Source organism: Gallinula chloropus (assembly GCF_964237585.1).
Source record: "Gallinula chloropus genome assembly, chromosome: 3".
In the NCBI taxonomy this organism is placed as follows: Eukaryota; Metazoa; Chordata; class Aves; order Gruiformes; family Rallidae; genus Gallinula; species Gallinula chloropus.
In genome coordinates, this window is record NC_140087.1 from 77,492,555 (window position 1) to 77,518,671 (window position 26,117).

At 42.7% G+C, this 26,117-nt stretch overlaps 2 protein-coding genes across 2 annotated transcripts; one reads left to right on the plus strand and one right to left on the minus strand.

Annotated features, from left to right (window-relative positions):
- Positions 1 to 1,920: 1,920 nt before the first annotated feature.
- On the minus strand, positions 1,921 to 6,708 carry EPCAM (epithelial cell adhesion molecule; the record flags this gene model as incomplete). Its single annotated transcript, XM_084262202.1, has 9 exons — positions 1,921 to 2,421; positions 3,072 to 3,113; positions 3,357 to 3,551; positions 3,699 to 3,794; positions 4,141 to 4,204; positions 4,856 to 4,921; positions 5,194 to 5,434; positions 6,039 to 6,143; positions 6,645 to 6,708. The coding sequence occupies 9 exons, from the start codon at positions 6,706 to 6,708 to the stop codon at positions 2,380 to 2,382; spliced, it is 915 nt and encodes a 304-aa protein (XP_084118328.1). The 3' UTR covers positions 1,921 to 2,379.
- Positions 6,709 to 19,325: 12,617 nt separating this feature from the next.
- Positions 19,326 to 26,010, plus strand: SPDYA (speedy/RINGO cell cycle regulator family member A; the record flags this gene model as incomplete). The annotated part of the gene is made up of 6 exons (XM_084261391.1): positions 19,326 to 19,554; positions 20,558 to 20,616; positions 20,943 to 21,028; positions 23,088 to 23,259; positions 24,394 to 24,682; positions 25,922 to 26,010. The coding sequence occupies 6 exons, from the start codon at positions 19,326 to 19,328 to the stop codon at positions 26,008 to 26,010; spliced, it is 924 nt and encodes a 307-aa protein (XP_084117517.1).
- Positions 26,011 to 26,117: the final 107 nt, after the last annotated feature.

Sequence of the window (26,117 nt, forward strand, 5' to 3'; positions counted from 1 at the left end):
AAAAAACAAATATTATTGACCACCATTTTGAGAGCTGAGCAGTATCATGTTTGTACCCTGGTAGCTGAGTTTGGAAACAGAAACAGTTCAATCCCTTCAGTTATGGATTTAAACTGTCTTCCTGTTTTTTAAGGTCTGTAAACTTTGTGGGTTTTTAACCCCTTAGCTAGCTTCAGTCACATTTGATACAGCCTTCTTCCTTAATAGAGACATCAAGCTTGTACAAGTAAGTGAAAAGTGAAAAATGAAAAGCTCCATTAGGTAAAAAATGGAAAGAGATGTAAATGCCTTCCTCTACTGTGGGAAAGGCAGAGAGAAAACAATTGTCAAACAAACCAGCTGGGGCAAGGTCCAGGCCACACAGCAGGTACATACCAGCCAGTCAAGTCAGCACATGTGTAGCTCCAGCCCAGCCACAGCACCTACGTGACATCTCTTTGTGTTCCACAGGCTAAAATTAAGGTATGAAATGGGGAGAGAAAGGGTAGGAAGAGGAAAGGAAACAAAAACATTTTATTAGGGAAAGGACTGGCAAGGATACCACGTTGCAGGCATTTAAGAAAGTATAGGGTATGGAGAACAAAGAATTGGGGAAGACAGCAATACACTCAACTCTGCAAAAGACAAGTGTACTGAAAAAAAGGCTTCACTTGCTTAAAATCTTAAGAGGATTGTATGGAATTCGGCACAGCTCAGCAGAGCACCCGCATACCTGGGAAGAGAGGGAGTGGCATATGCTGGTAGGAGAGACCGCCCTGCAGAAATTGTCACTAACCACGTTGACTGAAAATGCAGCAAAACACTCCAGTGGATTCCCTACTTTGGGATTTTTGTGCTTAGCAGGAGCAGCAATTGGACAGGTTAAAAAGAGGCACATCTCCCTTTCCAGAATGTAGACTGGGGCGCTGCAGCAGCTCAGCACACAAGAGTTCAGAGCACAAGCTGCTGGAAGACCCTAGTGAACAACCACGCCTGCATTTCAACACCCAACACGAAACAAGGTGGTGACTGATGTCACGAGTTAAAGGCAGATGTGATGCTGGTGACCTCTGCTATCAGAGGTACAACTTCCCTATTGCATTTAGCAGACACACAGAAGTTCCTTAATGGGCTAATGTTTCACGTTTAATTTTATGAAGATGCAGAATATCCTCTCAGTTGTTTATCCCCTTTTCCTGTTTTATGGAGAGATGGTCACAACAAACGCCATGTTAGATAAGGAACTGAATGACAAATGTCATTACTATCTCATTATTTCTTTGGCAACCCCAGTTACAGCATTTCCTTTATACATGAGATGTTGCACAGACTGTACCTGTTTACTGCCTAGCCACTATACATTAGAGATCACCGACTGCCAAAGCACACTTCTATCCTCAGCTCTAGGCAGAAGAGCACCTGGGTAAGTTTAGTTAGCCTCCATGACAGTAAACAGTAATAACAGCAGGAACAAGTCCAGTTGTGCAACAGCTATGCAATGGAGCGCTATGCAAATCATGCAAGGGGCAGAATAGCTCTTCCCAAGCTCCACCAGCAGGTGCCAAGTCTACCCACCCCCAGACTTACACCAGAGATGCTCCAGATTAGAGGCCTGTGGTGTTACACTGACACAGACTTTGAAAGAGGAGCCTGGGCATTCCCCAAATTGCTACATTCACAGTATGCTAAGGGATTTTTTTAATATACAAAAAAATCCCTATTTTATCATTTTCCTCCTATTGCACATTAAGAGCAGAAAACAAAACGCTTGAAAAGTCAAAATACTTTTCACAGTATGGTACCGAGATAGTGGGTAGCTAATACAAACGTTCACTGAAGTTCTAGAATATTGTCATCTGTGCTGAGGTTGCTTGAAAGAAATATTAACACTATTGAATTTTAACAAGTTACCATCGTTTCAACATGGAAAAAATATAAGACTGTTTCAAAGTTTTATTAATTCAAGTCATAAAAAAGTTACAGCAACTTCAAATATGTACAAACAGCCATAAAAACGTCTTCAGTTACATGTGAGAATCTCGTTATAATGTGGCTACAAAATTCTTAATTTTCCAATAAACTCCTCACAAGGGTAAAATAACTATTTAAGCATGTATGCTCCAAGACTCTAGTAACAGCAGTTGTCAATCTTATCATCATAAAAAAAAAAAAAGACAAATCAGGGAGCAATAGTTAAGTTTGACTTCACTGAGATGGGACATTTAACTCTCAAGAAATAGTAGAAGTACTAACACAGTTACCAGTCTTGGCTGTTTTAACAATCATTAAGTGAGCACAACTGTCTCTCCCTTTCAGACACAACCTTCTAAGAGTTAAGATCCATGCCTCCGGTGTTTCTGTTGTCTTGTTTGAATCTTACTGTGTCTTCAGCTGATTTAGTTACGAGTTCAGTCCTCTATGCATCTCATTCATTTCCTTTACCTGGAAAGAAGGAGGTAAGAGAGATCAATATTTGAGATACTAACACAAGAGCCAAGAAGTCACCAGCACCTAACATCCCAGGTTTTCCATAGCGAAGGGATTTGATGTAACACTGCCAGACAGAATCAAGCATGCAAAGATCACTGCAGCACTTCAGCTTTTCCCTGTTATTAAAAAAGCAGCTCACAGCCCAGCACTCTTCAGGACGTGTACAGGAAAGACTATTTAGCCACATAGATTCCTTCACAAAAGGCTGCAAACTTGGGGTAAAGCATCAGGCACTTGTGCTATTACATCGGAAAAAGCTCTTCAAAAGAAACACGATCTCCACACAACTACCCTCATAGTAAAGTTCTTCACAGGACAGGACTATCAGTACTTCCTGTCGATTGTATAGCCCTTCCTATAGATATGTAAAACCAGTGCTTTCCCTGTCAGCACTGCCTCTCATCCTTGGAAATGCAGCTGCCTTTAGAACTCCTGCAGAATGCAGGTGCTGAACTAGGCAGAGACTAAAACTAGTTGCAAAATTTGAATCTTTTCCATTTCCTTGAACATGTGAAACACCAAAAGCAAGCCTTTAACTTATGAGTTTCTTTATTCCATCCATCCTCCTCCCCACACGTATACTGTAAACAGAAATTAATTACCTCTGCTTTCACATACTTCCCTTTCCTCCTCCTTGTGAGGACCTGCAAAACAGAATAATCATGAAGATTTATTTTAATCTTGACTTCCTCTCATTTTCCATGCCACACCCTTCAGTCATAACCCAAACCAGTAAAGACAATCCCCTCTTTCCCACCCTCCCAAGTCCCAAAAAGGCAGCCAGTTTACAGAGGAAAGCTTCTATCAGAATCCAATTACCCCGGCATGTTGTTATTTCCTGAATTACACCATTACCCCTTCTGCTTGGCAGTTTCACTAGAACTTACCAGAACAACAATCCCAGCAACTATTGCTACTACTACTACTACAATGACAGCAATGAGTCCAGGTGTCAGAGACTTCATGGAAAACTCTGGTGCTATTTCATCGACATAGTAGACCACAGTCTTCTCAAAACGCAGATCTTCATTATCAAAGCTCATGTTTAGTCTGCTGCTGTGGAAGATGGAGTCACCTTTGACCTAGGAACAGATAGGGTGGGGGGAAAAAAAAGAGAGACCATCTAAGACAATGCACTACTTCATTTTGCTTTAGCCAGAGCACAGTAAGACTACTGGATGCAATATACACATTTACTCTTTGGCAGACACTACTCACGACATGCTTACATCTTTCTCGAAGTAGTAGGCCACATCAGCTATATCCACTAAAGAGTTCTCAGAGGAGTTTTGCTTCAGGTCAATAGTAATGTAAGGTTTTTCATACTGCAACAAAACACAGCATGGTGTTAAGAGGAGGCTACTTCAAATTCAACTATCAAATACAACAGCAGAATATTTTGATCCAACTTGTGAACTTGCATCCTGAATCATGTTTCTGGTACTTGTTCTCAAGCCAAATGTTCACAGTATGAGACAAATTCCAATTTAGTGAAGGAAGAATTCACACACAGACTGAGACTTAGTATTTTGATTCAGACACTGCTACTTGCTAGCTGCTCAGTGACACTCTTTTGAGAGCTTCTAATAAGACTCACACTGCAGTAAAAGACTTCTCAAAATTACTCACGATTTCTAGTAAAGTATGAATATTTTGTTATGTGCCTCTTACCACAATATTACTTATGTAGCGTCCATCCAGCAGGTAACGACTGGCAATTGTGTCCCTGAAGAATCTGCAGGGATATTAAAACCACAGCTCTTAAAAACACTGCTATTTTAAACATCAGCTTTCAGAAGTTGGGATTTTCCTGCAGTTTCTCTGTGGTGGGTTGACCCCATCTGGCAGTTAAACCTACACTCTCTTGCTTTCACCTTTTGGATTCTCTTCCCAATTCTGTTAGGGGGAAATAACTAAAAAAAAAAAAAATCCTCATAGACTAAGATAAGACAGTTCAGTGAGTGAAAGGGTTGGGTGGAGTAAATAAAACCCTTGGATGATGCAGAAGCAATCACGCACTACAAGCAGACCAGTGCCCAGCCAACCTCTGACCAAAGGCTACTTGGAAAAAACTTCCCTCAGCTTTTATTATCTAGCATGACATAAACGATATGGGCTACCTCTTAGGTCAGTTTGGGTCAGCTGACTCTGCTGCGTCCCCTCCCAACTGCTCACCTACTCCATACCTGCTCATTGGGGCAGGGTGGGAGATTTTTAAAAGTAGTGATCAATTTTAAAGCTAATTTATTTCCCATAAAAACCAAAGCAATTCTGTAACGATCCCAAGACAAACGAGTTCACAGGTTTAACAATGCTTTGACATGCTTTGGCGTTCAGAAGTACACTAGGTACTTAGTAGTGAATGCAGACATTTATTATCACTTACTTCTTTAAAGACTCAGGGTTCAGAGGAGTATTTCTCTCTGCATGTTTCATTTCAATGATGATCCATCTGAAGTAACAAGCAAACAGAGTGTAAAAATGCATATTAAAACAATCTAGCCCCAGGAAAAGAAAAAAGGAGCTGAAAAAACCCCAAAGAAACTCCCCACCAAAACCCTTCAATATCGTATTACTTAAGAAAAAGAATAGTAAACAAGCATTTATTGCTCCATCTTCATTCATACACATCCAGCACATCATTCATACATACAAATCCTTTGTAACACAGCACCTAGTACAGGAATGTTTTCAAGTCACAGCACACCCTGTTGAAAGACTTACATGGTTCTGACTAACTGATTGCACTTCAAGTCTGCATCATGTTTGTCAGTTCTTCTCACACCAGCTGTGTTCACACACCAACAGGTGGTTCCATTGCACTGCTTTGCCTTGAAAAGACCAGTATTCTCACACTCCGGATCATAGAGGCCATCAGTGTCTTCAAATGCATCTTTGGGTTTCTCACGACGGCCCGATTTTGAGCCTGACATTTCTGCTTTCATCAAAAGGCATTTTGGAGTCACTAAAAACAACCAGAAAGTCACGTTATGCTGCACGTTCAAAACAGAGCCCTTGGTCTGTAAAAACACAAGGTTACATCAGAAGCAACTAGATTTAAAGCCATTACAAGGAAGAGCAGGCAGAAAGTCAGCACAACTGCAGCACACCAGCTTCTGAGGCCAAACACTTGAGAATCCCAAGCCACCTTCAAATTTTTTCCAGCCAAAGAACTGTTTACAGCTTAGCTCAAACTAAGAGTAAGGTCCGAGGCATGGCTCCTTCACCTCTAGATCTCTAGGAACAGCCATGATACATGCTTAGGAGGAAGCTAAAAGTTCCTCTTTGAGAAACCCTTGTGAGCCCAAACCTGGTGGAGGATGGGTGAGCCTGTATGAGCATACACACCTCCACGCAGGTTGAGCGGGGGGGGGGGGGGGGTGGAGGGGGGAACTGCCTGTGCTTATCTCCCATTGCCAGTCTGGACGACCAGCTCTCCTTGCTGCCACGGAGCTCAACGGTCGCTTTCACATCTTTCCCCCCGAGGCTTCGCGCGCAGCTTTCCCCGCTGCCCCGCACCACAACGCGCACCCAGGCCGAGCCGCGGCCACCACGCCTGCTTTACTCACAGGTGTTGCAGTTCACGGGCACGCCGGTGCCGACCGAATCGCACCTACAGACGCCGCCGATCAGCTGGCAGTTGGCGACGCGCTTGTTCTTCTCGCAGATGCACGCTGGAAGAGAAGCGCGGCTGTGAGCGCCCCGGGGGAGGGAACCGTACGCCCCGACGCGCCGCCACCGCGGTGCTCCGCCGACTGGGAGGAGACAAAGCCAGCCCTCACCGGACGAAGCCGGCCGAGCGTAGGGGACTCGCTCGCCACCGCGAACCACCTCACCGCCCGCCCTTCCCTGGGAAAGGGAGGGAATTGCCTTGGTGCCGCTCGGGCCATTCCCGCGAGTTGGAGTCCCTCCGACCGGGGACAAAGGAGAGCGGGGACCAGGCGCCCCTAGCCTCTCACCTTCCCACCTGTGGAGCAGCCCCTCCCCGCCCGCCCGCGTCCCCAGCGGAGAGGGGGGGCGCCATTTTGTGACGCCGCGCAGAGGGGCGCGGAGCGAGGCGACCCCAGGACCAGCGGAGGGCGAGAGGAGCCACATGGAGGGGGAGCATGGAAGGTGGGGGGGGAAGAGGGTATGGATGGGGGACGTAGGGCGGCCAGGTAGGTGCGGGCACTCACGGCTCTGAGCGTAGACAGCAGCACACAACAGCAGCAGAAGCGCAGCCCCACAGAGCGGCTTCATGGTCGGGCCGGTAGCGGAGCGCAGAGAGGACGAAGAAAGGTCCTCCGAGGCGCGGGGAGAGGAGCCGGAGCGATGCGTGCGCGGCGGCGAACCGATGTGAGCCGCCCGACAGGTTCCGCAGGTGGTGGCTGTGCCGCGCCCTCCCGGCTCTGGTTACACCTGGGACACGCAGAGGGTGGTGGCAGCAGCGCCGACTCCTCCTCCGGTTAAGCCGGGCGCGCTGTTAAACCGCCACCCCCTCCCCCCACACCTGGGCGAAACTGGACGGAGAAGGGCGGGGCAGGTCCGGTGCCCGCTCCCAGCCTGGCTCAGATAGAGTCCCTTCCGCCGGGCTGGGGAAGGGGGTAGTGGCCTGGGGTGAGGCTAGGGGGGCGTGGCGTTCCCCCGAGGTGCAGTCGGTTGTGGTAAAGGGGCTGTGAAAGCACCCCCGCCCTCCCTGGAGGGGCGGCGGGACAGCGGGTGTCGTCGGGGAGCCGACAGATGGCCGCCCCCGCCGTCGAGGAGAAACTGTTAGTCATGGGGGAAGCTCCCGGGCGTGTTTGTTTTGTGGGGTGGGGAGGCCACCCCGCACGGTAACATGGGCCGGGGGAGCAACGCCGGCTCAGGGCTTCATCCACCCGCCGGTGACCTTCAGAGAACCGGGGCCGCGGGAAGGCCGCCCCAGCCGGCAGCCCTGGGGGTGAGCAGCCCGAAGTTCTTTGCCCCGGGCCTTGTGGCTGCGGGGCCATACGTCTCCCCTTCCTCAGGAGAGAGGAGGGGGTACGTACCTTCTCCCCTCTGCAGGGTAGTGGCCGCGGATTGGTCTTGCAGTACCTCAGCAAACTGAGAGCCAGTAATAAATATTCACGCTTTATATTAACTTTCCTCACATCCAGTGGTGCCTCTGGAGCTACACTACGAGGACCTCGCATATAATACCTCAGTTAGAACACCTATCTTTATAGCATAAGCTATTTCTGATGGGGTTTTGTTTGGCTTCTTTTCTGAAGCATGCACTAGGTCGGTCCCTCTACCTCAGGGCTGCCCCGAAGAGTTGCCCTCCTGGTGCTGCGGGATCCATGCTTCCTTGTTCAGGAAAAAAATCAGACTGTGGTGCTTTGTCTCTGAGCAGCAGAGCTTTGTCGGAACCCAATAAAATGGTGGGTAGTGCCAGAGCCCTGTGAGGCTGCTGAGGAGGAAACACAGAAAACCCTGCTGCAGGTTTGACAACAGCTTTCTGAAGCGTAAAAGCAATGCTTTTCTGTAAAAGCAATGCAAAAAAAAAAAAAAAAAGATAAAAGGTAGGTAGGGGACACTGAGAATGTTTTCTGAAGCTCTGAATTTATTCTTTCAGTTAAAAAAGATATACTAGTATCCTAGGGGAAAAAAAAGTTATTTTAATAGAGAAGAAAACCAGACTCATACCCTCCTAAGTGTTGCTGCTCTTATGAGAAACCAACAGCCTTTCTGAGACTTGAAACGTCCTCTTACCGGTTCACATTCGCCGTACAATAAAAACTTGTTGCTGCTTTTGTATATGCAGATCTCAGTTAATGAAAAACCTCTTTGAAACCCTTTGCGTGTTATGAAATCTAAATGCAGGTTATTTTCCTTTGTGGTTTTGTCTCTGCAGCCTTGTTTGCATGGTATATTTAGATTTGCATTTACTGTTGTCTGCGGTGCTCTGCTGAAATCAAATGGGTGTTGCTTCAGATGGGTACAAGTTAACTTGTGTTAACGCTTTTTGTGTCTGTGCCTGGGAGAGCCCGAATTGAGAGTATTGTAGGATTTATCTTGATTCTTCTTGCAGTTTTGTGTGGCTTCTTGATACTTTTCTGATAATGCTTCTCAAAGACTCAAGAGCATGATCTCAGCAATGTGAAAAGTTGGGAAGACTTTAAAGTCTCAGATGGGCCTCTTGCATGGCTGTTGTTAAGTGATGGCATTCTTCAGAAAGGTGAGCAGGATCAATGGGCTCAGAAATGCTGGCCTTATTGTACAGCTCATTTTCTGTGTAAATACATCGGTTTGTTCAAGATGGGAAGAGTTACCTTGTCACTATCAAATTGCCAAGCTGAACTACATAAATCTTGGGATTAAGGAACAGAACTTTTGCCTTTTTTAGATTTTTTAATATGTAAATGTAGAAGAACAGAACAGGCTGAGCATATGCTAATCTTCCTTGTTTTCCTGACCCCTTGCTGTGTGTAGGTTAACATCTGTGTCTGGTTTTAAAAATCTCAGCCTCAGTCTGCAGACTTGAAACCTCACAGTGGTTGCAACTGAAACTAGCAGTTCTTCTTCAGCCACCTCTGAATACAAGGTGGGTCTTTGTTGCTAGTACACAATAAAATTGCCATAGCCTTTAGTGTCTAAGGGTTGAATGAGGAAATTGCGTGAACTAAAGGTGCCTGTTCAGTGTGTTTTGGGTTTTTACTATGACACCCTATGTTTTTCCTGAACTGTTACTTATCACCTATAGAAGCCATACCGTAACTGTTATGTAAAGGTGGGTGCATGATGTTGCTTTTTGTAGTATAGCATTTGGCTTCAATTTGTAGGAGCTACTCTTACCTATAATTTCCCCAGATTTTCAAATGTAAAGAAATTGTTGGCCAAACAGTGCTTAGTATTTTAGAGGCAGAGAGTTGCTCTACACGATGTCATTCCCCAGCAGAGCAATGGCAATGAGAGACCATTCACAGCAGTGTCAATCCTACCCTCTTTCCAGATTATTTTGAGGGCAGTTTCTGTATGGAATCAAAGCAAATGTAGCAGGTATGTGGCTAAAAAGGTAAAAGGGCCCAAGTATCAAAGTAGTCACACAGGTACCTTGGTGTCCAGTGGGTAGGAAAGTTGTGTCTTTTTCTGTACCTTTTGTGGCAATACATAGGAATACATGACTTTATTCAATGGCTATTCTATATTAACTCTCCTGAGCGTACAGCCCTAAAGTTAAGGCCTTGCTTATTGGTTATAAACAGGATAATTTTATCAACTGTTGGAGATACCTCTTCTTATCAAATAGCCAAATGCTGATTAGGCACTGCAGCAGAAGCTAGTTGTGGTTTATACTTATTAAAGCATAATTACAGCTCAGGCAAATTATAATTTAAATTGTACCGGCGTATTACTGGCTCTATCATGTAGCAAAGGGGGGAAAAAAAAAGTTTTGATCAGTAAGCCCTAAAGAATACATAAACTTATGTTTGGAAAACTCAGGTGCTCTTTATTTTTCAACTCTTGCTCTGTAATTTCCATCAGCTCCACATCTGTTTGGAGAATAAAGTTCAGGTCACTAAAGTATTCAGTAGCCGCTGACGCCAGGGGCATATTTTCTGTTGACTTCAGTGACCTGTGAATCAGATTTGAGGAGATAAATCCAGCTCATTCTGAAGCCAGTAACAATTAGTGCGATACTGGGATCCAGTCTAGGCCTTTACCAAGTCCTTTCCAAGTCTTGCCCAGAAATCAGGTAAGTGGCTTTGTGATACTCCCCAGGCACAGAAGAGGGACAAAATCTGCTTTCAGGGAAAGTTGCAAGGATGTGTGACTCACTCCTGAAGTATCAGGAAATGAGGCAAGGTGGGGCTGTGACATGCACTGTGGTCAGCATATCAGAAAGATGAGCAGAGAGAGCGTGATCAGTGCCATTGGCTATTTGGCAGTTGAGCTCTCACTGAGATTCTTTGGAGGCTGCAAACCTGACAGGTTTTCAACATACTCCTCTGAAGATAACCAAACTCTTGTCTCTAGAAGACAGGCTCTGTACCATACAAAATTGAAAAACAGTCTTACTAGTGTTTCCCCCCCCCAAAAATCAATGACTTCTGAAAATTCATGATTTAACTGTTAACTTTTGACTGGTTACAGCTGACAAAGAAACAACCAAACAATCTTTTTTTGTTCACTATGTTCAAAGCAGGTTTTTGGGATGGTAGACATTACTATATATATTATCTGTTATACGCTTGCTCAGGAACTTTGTACTAGGACAGTTTTAGAATGCTTGGGTTAACCTTTTTTGGCATTTACCCTCTGCACAGAACGAAGTTTTGAAAGGACAGCAGGAAGAGGACAATGTTGAGACATTATGTACAGTATCTTGTCTGTGATGTGTTTGAGGATTCTGTGCTTTTAAAAATCAACATACTGCTGCTGCTCAAAGAAGTGTAATAGAAGTGGCTCCTCTGCGTGTTTTATTTTTCCTGCAGGTTTGAAAACCACCATGCAACAGGTAAGTATCATTACACTGATTTTAATGAGAACATCTGGAGTCACTGAGAACTTAAATGTTTCATCAGAAATAGAGCCAATAAGAAAATGAATGAGCAGTCATATTCCTCTGCTAGAGTGACTGTCTAACTACTTCTGAATACCGTAAAAGCTAGTTTACACGTTTTGTTTATTTTTGTCCATCATGGTTTAACCTGTCTGGCAGCTAAAACAACTACAAAGCTGCTTGCTCACACCCCTCTCAGTGGGATGGGGGAGAGAATCAAAAAAAGAAGAAGAAAAAAGCAAAGCTTGTGGGTTGAGATGACAGTTTAATCAGACAGAAAATGAAATAATAATATACAAAACAAGTGATGAACACCACAATTTCTGACCACCAGCAGTCAATGCTCACCTAGTTTCTGAGCCACACCCCTCCCAGCCAACCCCCCAGTTCTGTATGGAATGTGACATCATCTGGTATGGAAAATCCCTTTGGCAGTTTGGGTCAGCTGTGCTGGTTTGTGCCCCCTCACAGTTTCTTGGGTGCACAAACCTGTGCCTCCTCCCCCTTCTCCTTAGCCAGCCAGTGTAAGGTGAAGAGACCTTGACTGCCCGGCAACAACTAAAACATTAGCGTGTTATCAACATGATTCTCATCCTAAATCCCAAGCACAGCACTTCCCCAGCTGCTGGGAAGAAAATCAGCTCTAGCCCAGATGAAACCAAGTTTCTAGCTCATGACTACTTTTTTTTTTCTTTGAATAATAACACGCTTTATAAATTTAAGTATGTTTGTGTATTTTGTCAAAATTGTCATGCATGCTGGAGGTGGAAATCTGGTTCAGAGGCAGTGGCAATGCTCCTAAAGCTCTCCTCAGCCTCAGAAGCCCACAGCTTGGTTCTCTATCAGGCCAGATACTTTTCACCGAAAGTAAAAGTATCTCCTGAGAGGTGAAGGGCTGTTGATTCAGGGGGTTCATAGAACCAGATAGGGTGTAGCCGCAAGAGAGAAACGCTCGTGTAATTAATGTATGATCTATTTGCGTCTTTGAGGATTGTAGAAATGAACCTGTCTGATATGTTGTGGCATCCTCACCTCTTTGCCAGGGCTTAATCTTAACTCCTGTGGGTGGGGTCAATAACAGGCTTGTCATCCTTGTCTTTACGTACCTGAAAATACATCTCCGTGGCTCTTAGAGACTGACAGCGTTTTTTAAAAACATCTATTGTCAGCAAAGCTGCTTCAAATGTGTAGCATTAGATGTAAATACTTAATAACTCTTCATCCAGGCTACTTTGTAGCAGACAGACAAGCCTATTAATTTCATGCTGTGCCCAGTCCCTCAGAACACTGGCTGGTTTAGTATGGTTTGGAAAGGGCTCTGAGGAGAAGCATGAGATTGCAGGTTGTAGTTAAGAGCTCTATTTACACTAAAATTGTTTTAATTCTGGCAGCTAATATGTTGGTAGGGTTTTTTTTTTTCCTTTTAGCCATTCTCTGTGAAAAAAAAGATACAGATGGAACTTTGTCAAAACATTTTTATAAAACTGATTGAGAGTCCTGAATAGTTTTTAATATCTTGTGTCTCTTCACAACCTCTCTGTGCTGTAGGCAGAACCAAAGCTGATGGTTGCACAGACTGATAGGTGTCCTGTCTCAGTGTGATGTTACCAGAAGGGACAGTAAGCACTTTTCTCACAATTTGAGGGGGTCTGCCATTACATGTGCTTGTGTCAGGCTTGTCTACATGTGCAGTTCCCTACAAGGCTAGCTAGGGTGTGGATTTACAATATGTCAGGTAACCCACAGTAACAACCTATGGACACAATTGTACCCAGCAGTAAGCCAAAGACGTTTATTCCTCAATGAAAACAGGGTCACATCATGCACATGGGCAGTTTCCATGGAGCAGCTCAAGTGCTATAAAATCCCCACCCACTCTTGCCTCACACTAACGTGTGTGTGTGTAGTCATACTCCAAGCAAAGGTGAATAAATACATCCATGAGCTGAGCAGAGAAAAATCTCATCCCACAAACACCATTTGGTGTAACACAAGGGACAGCAGAGTCGGGTTTGAGAGACCTAGGTGTTCCACAGCTCGCAGAATGCTGGGTTTTTTTTTTCCTTTGCTGAAATAAACTGCTTTTGTGTTGTAACTACTTTCCTAGCTCAGGAGTTTCCCTTTCCCCCCCGCCAGCAGTTAGCAGTAGCTATGACCAAAGTTCATCTGTTTCTCTTTGCACTTTAATTTACAGCCCTTGTACTAGTCATTTTATTGCCTCAACCTCTGAGTGAGAGAACTTTTACAACTTGTGATTACTGAACTCAGAGAACGAAGAAAGCTTTTTGACCCTCTGTGGAGTAGTTAGAGAGCCCACTCCTTCTTGGGAGGGGCATTCAATGTTTAATAAACCACAGCAACTGTAATTTAACTGTGTGGAGCCTGGACGGTTGGATTGGATCAAAAAGAATACGTATCAGACTCTTTGCAGCTCACATTTTAACTTGTCCTGTTTCAGTCTCCAAGGGCCGTCCTTGAAATCCTGCCTTCCCACTACTGAACTCTATGCTATTCCTTTCTTAACAGTATGAGGGGATTGGAGCCAAACTATTTGCATATGAAAATATTTTCCCCTTATTTCAGAAATTATAGCTACATTATTCTTAATTAATCCTTTCATGGGGTGAGTTTTCTTAATGCCATGCCATGAAAATAAGACTCTTGACAATAGAGAACTTGTCCCGTCTTAATTACTACTATTGTTGCATATTATAGGGGCTGTGGTCATGGACAAAGGTTTAATTGTGTTCAACAGTATAAAAACAGGGAATAAATAGATACTCAGTGTTTGAAATAGCTTTTAATCTGAATTTAATCTGTAAACTGAGAGGTAAAGCTAAACTTTGGAATGTTTAGATGGGAAATATTTGTTGCAATTTACACATTTTGCCCAGTTACAGAATTGTAAACCAGCTAGCAAAGGGTTTGAAGGCTCTTGCCTATTCTTCATCAGCTCCGCTATTGTTTTAAAACATTCAGGATGTTATTTTGAAAGCAGAAATGTTGTTTTACTTTTGATCTCCCTAGATAAAAAGATAGATGTGTTTTCTACACAGTAAGTCATGTGTGCATATATATTGCATCAGTGAGATGATGAGATTTGGTTATTCACTAGATGAGTATGAAATATTTTCAGCTAATGTGATTTTTTGTAACAATGTCTTTTTAGGTAATTAGCTAGCTGTTTCTGAAAGAGGAGAAAAATACAAGCTGAAGAGCTTGCAGTTTTCAGTGCAGCTGTAGGTAAAAAGTCCCTCTGCACAGGCGCAGCGCCCTGGCAGTGCCCGGGGCACAGCCAACACACACCTGCTCCTTGCTCCTGCACCTGTGTCTGGGGAAGCCTGGTGCTTCTGGCGGCTGAAACGAATGGCTGCAGGGTCACGGTGGTAGAGAGGAGTCTGGTTTATGAGTCTGCTTTGCACAATGCAGGATGGAGAAACAGTGTGGGTAACAAATAACCATGGTTATTAAATACCAACGCAAAATGCAATCCTCAGTGGGTTTCTAAAAAGCTGGAATATTTGGGGTGACATCAGAAATTTAAAGAGAACATTTAAAGGGGTACTGTACAGTTCATTGCCTTTCTTTAGTGTAAAATTCACATTCAAGAGTTTTGGGTTACTCACGTTGAGAGACACATCACATGACATTTTGTGATATGATGGTGAAGACCTAATTTAGTCTCTCTCTCCTGTTTATTTTGACAAAATAACTGGAACTCTTCAGATAAAACTACTTCATTTACAACCAGCACAGAAATGCCCATCCTTAAAAATTAATCTTAAAAGGCTTCCACTGTCAGCTGTGAATTAGTTAAGTCTCTACAGGATAGATCAGTCTATTTACAGTAGAAATTAAAAGCAAGTTGAAACTTATGTCCCCAGTGCTTTATGTAGTTGTGCTGCTAGAGAGTACTTGGCTGTTTTGAAGTATGCAGAAGCAGCGTGTTTAGACATGCAGTGTGTTTGCTGGCAGCCTTCACATTCTTTTACCATTTGCTGTTATTAGTCTCGTCAGTACAGTTCTTGTTCACTACATAATTTCCACATCATTTTTTTTTTCTTCTAGTTCCTGAACTCAGTACCTGAGAATAACCACAGCTGTTCTTGGATGTAAGTATTAGAAAACCCTGCTGTATGTCTGAAAGTTCTTTTCAAGCAAACTAAGCTGAAAACAATCTTCCTGCCCCTTCATCCATCAATGACACGCACTTCAGTGCCACTGGACCATCCATAGTTCTACTCATACTGTGACATTTGTCAAACTCAAGGATTTAGCTGTAAGGTGCCTTTCCAGTACCCTTACTTGCTATCTCAAGTGGTAAACAGGAAAGCCATATTCAGTTTTGTTACGCTTATTCCTATCCCAGGCACCGTGATGCTGTAATGATGTGCTTCGCACAACTCATCTAAACCCTTCCTCTCTCTTCCCACGTAAAAAAAAACAGGTTTCTGGTGATAGATGTGGTTCCAGGTGGTTTATCTGTTAACTTTTTAATTTGCAGAAACTTGTGTGACTTGTTACACCCATTATTCTGAAAGAGTTAACTGCGTATCCAGAGCTTGTTTTCAGATGAATGCTTCAGTTTTGTTAGGGTCTTTAGGAACTGAGCTCTCAGCCTCCCTGGGTTTCATCTAGAACATATTTGATTGAGAGGCTGGGTTCCCCCCAACAAGGTCAGGCGTTGTCTCTACAGGGAAAAAAGACTTTGTTTTTTCTATTTCAGACTCTGCAATGAGTAGGAAAAGTCTCTAATTGAAAAACGCATGTTCTATTAAGAACAGTGATTTGTATTTAAAAGAACCAGTGATTGTTCTTCATGACTTTGATTGAAAAGAAATACCATGGTACTTTTATCTTTCCTGACAAAAAGCAGGTCCCTGAAAATTATATTAGAGGTCAAGGGCCTGTTTTCCTACCTCACAAACAGAAGATTAAAAAAAAACCCTATGTATACCCTAAATAGAATTTACTGAAAGACCAGATATTAGTATATCTGTAAACAACTGAATCACTGAAAAATTTTAGGGTTTTGGGGTTTTTTTTAAGGAAGCAAACTGCTCTGCAGCTGCCATTTTGGACCAGCTTGGGTACCTCTGTAACTATACATCTCATATATTTGAGTTCCAGTGCATTCACTGCAATTTCTTTTTCCTCAAAAAACAAACAAACAAACAACACCCCCCCCCCCCCCCCCCCCCCCCCCCAAATTTGTAAGTATCCCAGGTCTTTCAAACTCAGTTCCTACTCACAGAATCACAGAATCGTAGGGGTTGGAAGGGACCTCAAGAGATCATCGAGTCCAACCCCCCTGCCAAAGCACTCATTTTATTTACATATACATAACAACTGTTCAAACAGTTCTACCTACATAAAGATGAAAAGTAGCTACATCGATTTAAATTCAGCGCAACAGGAAATCCAGTGTCCTGGACTAGACAAACGCCACTTTGTCTCAGTTTAAATGCCTTGTGGTGAAACAGTGCCCCCTGATGTCCCACGAGCAACCTGGAAATTACAAAACTACGTTCTTCAGATACTCTTGAATGAATTGTTCAACCTTCTAAAAATTACAGCTAATAATATGCAAAGTTTAGAAACAGTTGAGCCCTCTGTATCGTGCACGGCATTCAGAGTTAGGTAAAATTATGTTTTCTTATCATCACTGTGTTCAGGCATCAACCTTTCTATGTTGATGTTGCCAAGATAAATCCTTGACTCATCCCCATCTCAGCAATCCTACCTCAGGCCACAGAATCCTGCAAGGAAAGAAAGGCAAAATTACAGACTTTCTCACAACTTTGGTTTCCTCAGAGTCTGCGCCAAGGTAACATGCCTGGTCTCTATCACAGGAGAGTCCTGGGAGGTAGGGGACGGTACAGAACAGGTCAGAGTCACAATATCTGTTGAAAAAAATTGCCACAGATTTTCGAGACTAAAAAGAAAAAAAATTTCATTGCAGAACCACCAGCAAAAAAAAAAAAACAAAACATTTTAGAAAGAGGAGAGCTACAGGAAAACAAACATACCAACTCCAGGAGGCTCTGTGTAGATGAAGAGCTATTGTAAGCTGCTTTTTACTGCTAAGCCAAGGAATACAAATGTGAAGAAATAAAAGTATAAGAACGCATGCACTTCATAATTATTGAAATTTTATGCAGTAGGGGAAAAAATGATAGAAGCTTGTTTCCTAATCTGAATGGTTTAGATGGTTGTAGAAAAGCTTCTGTAACTTATCCTTTCTTGTTTTACAGAGTTATCAAATGAGTGGTAATTAATTGGAGTGCTTTGAGTTCCTCAGATGAAAAGTATCATCAAAATAAAGCAGTGTAACTCAACGTCAACACACAGGTGTAAGAAGAAAGAACCTCAAAGACACAGACTTTTGCCTCACAGATTTATCTCTGTCCTGCTGCCAAGTTTCCCGATTTCAATCTATTACATAGAGAAATGTTAGTTCATACATTTACTCCTTGATCCATTTTCTCTCTTGAATACATGACCAGAAACTTGATACAGCCTTTCCCTGAATACACTAACTCCAAGCACCTAAATAAAGATATCTAGCAAATTATTAATAAAAGATGAGGAAGTGGTAAAAAGGCCTCTCATTACCCTAACAAATGACACCCTTTAATTGGCCTGTACAGGGGGAAACAATGAAATTGGATTTATTTCTGTCATCTTCCCAGAATAAATCTTTAACTCTTACAACCCCTTAGAAGACAAGAGTAAGATTTCACACTGAATCTTATGAGCAAAGGGAGTTTTTAATTCTTACTATTACATCCCTAAAGCTCCATACACCTCCCTCATGTGTCTTCTGGGCAGATGTTTACCACCCGGGGGAAGATGTTTTAAGGAAGCTTCTAGATTAAAATCACGCTTGAGAACACCTGGTACTACAAGAGCCAGTAAGGCCACAAACACAGCACTGCAGGTGGGAGGCCTTGCCCAGCACCATCCTCCACCCAGTGCCAAGGCCGCTCGCACCAAACACTCCCTCGGGACGCGAGGGTGAAGCGGGGCCAGGGTGAAGAGACCCAGTCTGGTGCTGACACACCAAGCGACCAACGGCACTGGTTTCAAGGCTCGCCTCATCTTGCGGGGGAAAAACAATGATGCAGGGCAGCCTGGCACTCGGTGGGCACCAGCCGGGCAGCTGTTGAGGCTCGCGTCACCGCAAGGAGCTGTGACAGTGGCTCAAAAGCTCTCCAAAGCCATGAAGTCAGCGTTAGCGCCTTTCGCGCCTGCCTCTGTGGCTCTACGAGGCAGCAGAGCTAAACCCACACTCCCCCCAGCGCGGGCCTTCCGCCCACCTAGTGACCGCCGCGCTCTTCTCTGATTGGCTGACGGGCCCTGGGCGGGCTCGGCGGGAGCTGCGTGGCCTAGCGCCTCCAGGCGGCAGGGGGAGGGTATGGGAGGTAATTGTGCCGCGCCGTCCGATTGGATGAGACGGCTGCTTCGCGCGCTCCGATTGGTCGCCAGGGGCGCCGTCTCGAGCCGCGGGGGTGAGGGCGGGTGTCGTGGCGTGAGGGGAGGGCTGCTGAGGGGAGCGGGGTGGGCGCGGAGTTTGCGGGGGCCGTGGGTTCCGGCCTTACGCGCTGGGAAGCGGTGTCGTGAGGGGCTTCTTTGCTGTTTGTGTGGCGGCTGAGAGTTGGAGAGGCAGGTGGGCTGCTGCGAGCCAGCCTCGGACAGCCCTGGACAGCTCTCTGCTCTGCGGAGGGGCCAGCTGAAGAAGTAAATGTATTTACTCCTCTTTAAAAACACCTTTCCTCGCGGTCCTTTTGGTATCTTCTAGATTTTCGCAGTTATAAAGAGCTCAGGTTTGTTGCCTTGGTTATGCCTTCAGGGTATCTCCTACTCGAGGAATAAATTTTATCCCTGGTGGCTATAACCAAATGTTACAAAAATTAAGAGCTCAAGACTTCATTTTAATGTTGCATGGCTTGATTATGGTTCTTTTGCATTATTTCCATTAATATTCATTTTAAAAATACACAATTGCAAATTGGAGGGGAAGAATAGGGAATTTTTTGGCAGCTCTAAAGTGCTAGGTTATGTCTGACAAAGGTCAACTTTTTCAGCAAAGGTTTTCTTTTCATTTTTCCAAATATCCAATGGCAAAAGGAAGACTGAAGGGTCCTTCCACTGAAAAAGCAGTTTATTGAGTTAAAACTAAATTGATCTACATAGTTGTCTTAATTACCCTACACCTGACATACCAGGTCTGCTGAAATGCTTCATTTGAACAGAAGGAATAATAGAGATCCACGGCTCAAACTGATTATTTTTCTAGTTATTGTCTTCTTTTTTTAACAGGAACCCTTACTTACCAACAGGAACCCTTACCAAAATGAAACACAGTCTGGTATATCAGACACCTCCCACAGTCACTGTGCATGTAAGATCGAGTGCATCCAGATCACATCAGCAAAAAAAGCTTCTTAGGCTAAAGCGGCCTACTTTTAAAGACCACGAAGAAAATTGTGAAAAAAAGGCTCCTAGTCACAAATATCAATGTCCAAAGGGGCCGTGTCTAGTTATTCAGCGTCAGGAAATGACAGCTTTCTTTAAATTATTTGGTAGGTTAATAACGACAGATTTCAATGTATGACTGAACAGTAGAAAACTATTAAACTGTAATTTTGGTAGTTCTTTATATATAGATACTAGTGGCAACAACTTTGTCTAGACATACTTTGTTGTTATATTTTAGTGTATAAATGTTTATTGCCTGAGTTAAGTTCAAAATACAAGCAGGGTCAAAACCTGATGAAAAGTATCTTTTTTAAATTACAAGTCAAACCAATGTGGTGTGATAATTCCTTTTACAATCCTTTCCCTTTCCTTTCAATTTTCTCTTATATTTAATCAGATACAGCTAAAACAAGGTACATTATTTTACACAAGGCTTAAAAAAGTCCCAACTCCCAGTCTTAAAAATCTGTAAAGAAATATTTAGGGGGAGAAGTGGAATGGGAAGAAAATTTGAGGAGTTGTAGCATCCTCTTTTGTATTTGTGTCTCTTTCATATTAAGTTTTGTATTTAATTTAGTGAAGAGATTAAGTAATGTTGGAAAACCATGCTTGGTTTTTATCTTAACCTTGAATAGAGTTTATGGTGATCCTATTACAGCACCTGTTCATAGTGATGCACTGACCACAAATAATCAAGCAAGTATTGCCTTATAAACGTTGTCAGGTAATCAAGGTGTAGAGATCTCGAGAATCTGTAGTTTGCTGGAAGTAACAGTATGCTCTTAGACAGAACCACTTAGCCCAGGAAGAATTTACATTACAAAAAAAACCCCAAACTGGTGATTTTTCACCTTCACTTGCTATTACTGAGGATGAATGAAATGCAGTCACTAGATTTCCCAGCTTGCTTTTCTGGTAGTTTGTCTTCCTTCCTCACTTGAGTTTTTTCATACTCTTCTCCCCTCAGTTTCTCTGTTCTCCACTGGTGGATCTAGCTTCTTTCCTTTTATTTGGTTTAATAAAAGGACTATCTTTTATTTATTTACAAATACTTTATAACAAAAACAATTTGGGTGTTCGAAATGCCACAACTTTATTTTGTTGCAGATGATGATCTAATCCAGGACTTCCTTTGGATGGACTGTTGCTGTAAAATTGCAGACAAGGTAAGTGTGTTTCCTTCTTAGCTAACAGAACATGTAGTGAGTGAAAAATCTGTCCTTTATCAGTTCAAACTGATGCCATGAAAAGCCACAATCAAAACTCACTAGCCTTGGTGAACATTAAGCAGGTATTGCAGCGCTGGTGCAAATACAGGCCACAGGGTTTTTTCCAAATGTGTTCATATGGAAGCTTCAAGAAACTCAATTGATGCTTTCCTCTTTGATAAAAATTGATCAAAATATCTTGGTGCAAGATAAATGTGTGAAACGTTTTAGGAAATTACATGCTGAAATAATATGTTGATACTTTGTTTTGCATTTTGAAACAGTATCTCTTGGCAATGACTTTCGTTTATTTCAAGAGGGCTAACTTCACAATAAATGAGCACACCAGAATCAATTTCTTTGTTGCTCTGTAAGTACTCTTAAATTACCTGGTTTTATTAGCATAAACTTTGCATTACTTTATTCCTTTGTTGATGCCACCGATCACTGTGACATATGATACTTCTTTAAGAAATGTGTAGTTGTTTGGGTTCTGTGTGAACTACAGAAACACTATCTCCATGCTGTGTATAAATAGTGCAAATTAACATTCTTCCTCTGATGGCCACCTGTGTGGAACAAGCTTGAGCAGCACTGAGAGGACTGTTGGTGTGGGAATATGTAGCATGGTGTTCTGTCTACCCAACTGTAAATCTGTAAGTTTATATTAAGCATTACAAGAAATACATGCAGGACAAGCACATGGCAATGTACATGTGGCTCACAGTTCCTGTAAGTACTGTAAGACCCTATTTTATATCTCTGCCAGTGTTTAAGGCATTGGTACCAAAATGTTCCATCATGATATGCACCTCAGGAGTTTATTACAGTTTCTTACAAAATTATTTAAATCAACTATAAAAATGTTTCTAGAGCTTTTCTGTAATTTCTATACTTTGAAACAGAGGTGCAATCAGGAATCTCTTTACCAAGCCTATATAATCAGCCTTTTTTTCATCATGCTATGGTGCTCAGGTCACCTTTCTCTGTTATAGCGCTCCTCAGCTGCTCTGATTTGCACACTAGTCTGGGGAGAAAGATGGCCATTTCCTCCCCTGTAAACAGTATTCTGGGTAGCATCCTCCCAGTATGGAGGAAGAAGCTGTCTGACTCTAGTCTGAAGGGACAAGAGCAGATTAAGGGTCTGGTGAAACTGGGACTTGAAGGAAAAATTGGGTTAGAAGCAAGCCAGAAAATTGGAGAAAAGAATAAAAGTCATAATTTTCTCAGGTATGATTTGCAGGAGTTCAGTATCAGGTGGATTCAGAGGAAGTAAATATTTTTCCTGTTGTCTAAGATGACCCAGAAACAGAAGTAGCACATCATGAATGGAGAAATACAGATATTTTTAAAAAGTACTTTAAAGTTTTCATATATACATGACGATAGATAAGGGGTTTTTTTTCTGCTAATTTAATGTGAGCAATGTAATTTCATAAGAATTGCTAAAATCCATAAAATAGAAAGTGTAACATTTAACATTTTGTAAGACAATTTTAAGCTTTCCTTAAAAAGGTTCAGTCAGAAACCTTTTGTCTCAGTGCCAGGTTATCTTGCCAGTTTGGAGAAAGCTGTCTATCTGCTAATTTAGGAGAGGGTGGGGTAAAGGAAATTTTATAATAGTTTAAGTTTTTATTTACCCAAAGGAGACACATGGAACCTTCTGATTAAAAAACCCTAATGTGTTCCTGGGAGAAGGCTGGATTTTGTTAGCAGTTTTTCTCACAAGCTCAAGATTAGCTGGCTCAGAAAGCCAGCCATGTCCTGTGCTGCATCAAGAACAGTGTGGCCAGCAGATTGAAGGGGTTAGTTTTGCCCCTCTACTCTGCTCTCATGAGACCCCACCTGCAGTACTGCATCCAGCTCTGGAGTTCCCAGTACAGGAAAGACATGGACCTGTTGGAACAAATCCAGATCAGGGCCACAAAGATGATCAGGGGACTGGAGCCCCTCCCTTATGAAGACAGGCTGCGAGAGGTGGGCTTGTTCAGCCTGGAGAGGGCTCCAGGGAGACCTAATTACAGCGTACCAGTACTTAAAGTGGTCCTACAGGACAGTGGGAGAGGGACTGCTTACCACTGAGGACAAGGGGTAATGGCTTCAGGCTGGAAGAGAGTAGGTTTAGATTAGACATTAGGAAGAAATTCCTTACTGTGAGGATCATGAGGCACTGGAACAGGTTGCCCATAGAAGCTGTGGCTGTCCGCTCCCTGGCAGTGTTCACAACCATGTTGAATTGAGCAAGCAAGTGGGGGTGTCCCTGCCCATGGCAGGAGTTTGGTACTAGGTGACCTTTGAGGTCCTTTCCAACCCAAACAATTCCATGATTCTATGAAAAATACCTATGTCTTTTAACTTTAGAAATCATACTAATACTGTGACTTATGATTGAATAACGTTTACAAACACAAACATATGTATGTTTGAAGGTATCTGGCAAATACAGTTGAAGAGGATGATGAAGAGTCCACGTACAGTATTTTCCCATGGGCTTTGGGAAAAGCCTGGAGAAAGCTCTTCCCTGATTTCTTAAAGTTAAGAGATGAGCTATGGAGTAGAATTGACTACAGGGCTATTGTAAGCAGACGCTGCTGTGAAGAGGTAGGGAGGGGTTTCATATTGTAGATGCTGAAACTACAATTAATACCAGCTAAAAATGTAACTCTGCACAAATGAATTCTTCCCCAGAGTGCATAGGCAAGCCATGGGAAACCAAAGATGCAGCTAAAATGTAATGGTCTATTTATCCACTGTTATTTATTTTTCTTCTGCATTTAAAATACATTCTTTGAAACTGTGCTTTTAAGGTAAACTAGAATATTTTGGATTGCACTGCTGTTAAAAGCAAAGTTTTATTGCAAGAATCTTTTTGCTCTATGCCAATATCTTTATTTAAAAGTTACCATTGGTTGTTTCAGTTCCTTCACTTCAGAGATACTTTTGTGTGTGTTTACTTTATGAAGTGTTAAGTTTGTACACAAGTAAAACCTTCAAATAAAAATTCCAGCACATCAGGTGAAATATTAATCCCTTAAAAATTAGGAATATAACTTCAACAGACCTTTTAAGGTAAGGGGTTTTCACTTCATTTAAAAAAGCCCTCAAGCCTCAGAAGGACTTACTGGCAACATTGTCTGCTATTAATGCAGTGTTACAACCTCCACTTTTCAAATGTATTAGGAGGGGAAAAAGTCATTCCTCAATTCTCAGGTGGAATGTGTCTGCCTGGAAAAGTCCTGTCATTTACTAGAACATGATGTTTATGACAGCTGGTGGAAAAGAAAATCTCACTGACTCTAGAATGCCATCCCTGGCAATGGGATTGGATGCTGATGGGAAAAGCACAAGGAACAAGGGACGTGTAGAATGCTTTTCCCCACGTACCCTCTCAGCTTCCAACAGCCATCAGTTCAGTGATGACGTGAACCAGAATACCCATCTAATGTTTAATAGTTCATAAAAGACGCCGCCAAAGCATAAACTGTTATTTGTGATGATGCACATGAATATACAAGGCTGTAACTCTTGTGTTTCCACACCTCGTTCATAACTGATTCATTTTCTTGTGCCTAGGGTGGCAAACGTTCTGGTGAGACAGAAGCAGATAGATAATAGGTGATACCATTTCAGCTGAGTAGTATTAATTCTCTGCTGTATGTGAATTGGATCCCTTGTTTTTAGCTGTTTGTCTTCCCATTATTGTTACGGTTTCTGATGTGATGGCTGTTCCGGTAGGTGATGGCTATTGCTCCAACACATTATGTTTGGCAGCGAGAGCGTTCTGTGTACCACAGTGGAGCTGTGAGGAACTACAATAACGTACAGCCACCCCGAGGACCTAGTGCTACTCCTACAGACTGCTTGCTTTGTGGCAAGAAAGGAAGATTTCTACGACTAGGATTGTCGTCCTCCTCCTCCTCATCTCCGGGCAATTCGGAGATGATGGAATCACATTCATCCCAGAATTTGAAGGACACTTTTCCAACTGAGGAAATGCTCGTTGATTCTCCTTATTATGCCCAAGGTATGGCTTAACATTGCAAATTATTTTCAATTAGTTTAGGCAACTGAGGCTGTGTTTACTCTTCAGACTACTGTAGGGACTGTGTGCTCCTTGGTATGATAAGACACCATCTCTCAGTGAGAGCAGAGATCCCTATTACACATCCAGTTCTCTTAGCAGAACTGTGCTTTCTCTGCCAGTTTCACATCTTGCCTTTTGATTCCCTGGAAGTACCCACTACTTTACAGTATAAATATCTTCAAATTACCTTCACCTACTATGGTAAATTTTGAGTTGCATTCCAGTCAATTTAGGCAATTATTACTATTCTTGCATTATAAACTACATTGAGAATCTTATTTTAACACATAGGATTGGCTAGAACAAACAGTAAAAACACTAGTAAGCACCATGTAAGTTTGAAGAGTGTGTGTTACGTGACATAAAGTGCTCTCATTGAGAGCAACGTTTTTGGAGAGTGCAGGGTGCTCAGTCACTGTCATCAGTTTGGACATTGTCCTTAAAGCGTACCTCAGCTGTTGACAGACCTTATACAAGGTTTGCTTTTAAGATCAGTGTAGGAGTAGAAAGCACCACAAGAGGTTATTGTGAAAATTGTTTTATGTAACTGAATCTTTGCACATGTATGAGAAGCCTCCATTACACACAGCAGTTATGGGGCAGTCATTCTTCAATTTATTAAGGGTGGAACAGACTTGAGCTCCTGGGGTAACCATACCAGGCCTTAGTTCTGCAGATACTTTCACCTACTTAGCCACTGCAGAGATCTTGGTATAGTCTTTTAATAGAGGGCCACAGTTTGATATAGCTCTGTATTTTTTAGCATGTTCTCACTAATATCTGTGTTTTCACTAGTATAGTAGGACTGTGCTTTTGACAGCTTCAGTACAACTGTGAAGGGATCCCTCAACTTTGAAAAAATTGCCATTTGAATCTTCCTTGACATAACAGAAAAGTCATGTGTGGATACAATGCATTCTTTAATAGATTTAATGTGTTAAACATCACCATGTGCTTACGTGGAGAGTTATGTGAAAGCCTAAAAGACTTAAATCTGTTTTTACTTGAGAATCTTGCTTTTCATATCTGACAGTGGTTAGGAATTAGTGACTGTTTGGGAACACTATAGTAAAGTTCACACATAACCGGCCAACTGCTTCACTTGCATGTCAAAGGGCAGACTTGGATCCATTATTTTCTTTCTAAGGTTTTTTTTTAATTTCTCTTTATTTCTGGTAGACTGTCAGAGCCTGTCCAGCAAAAGGAGACAAGGGAGCACCCTGAACCAAGACAAATCCATGGACTGGTTCACAAGCAATGAAGAATGAAATACAGCCAGTCAGACAGAAACAGATACAGTGCCTCACAGAACACTCTCTGTTGCATCACACCACCATCTCTGAAGATTCTGTTAGAACTTTTCCCTTTAAATTTT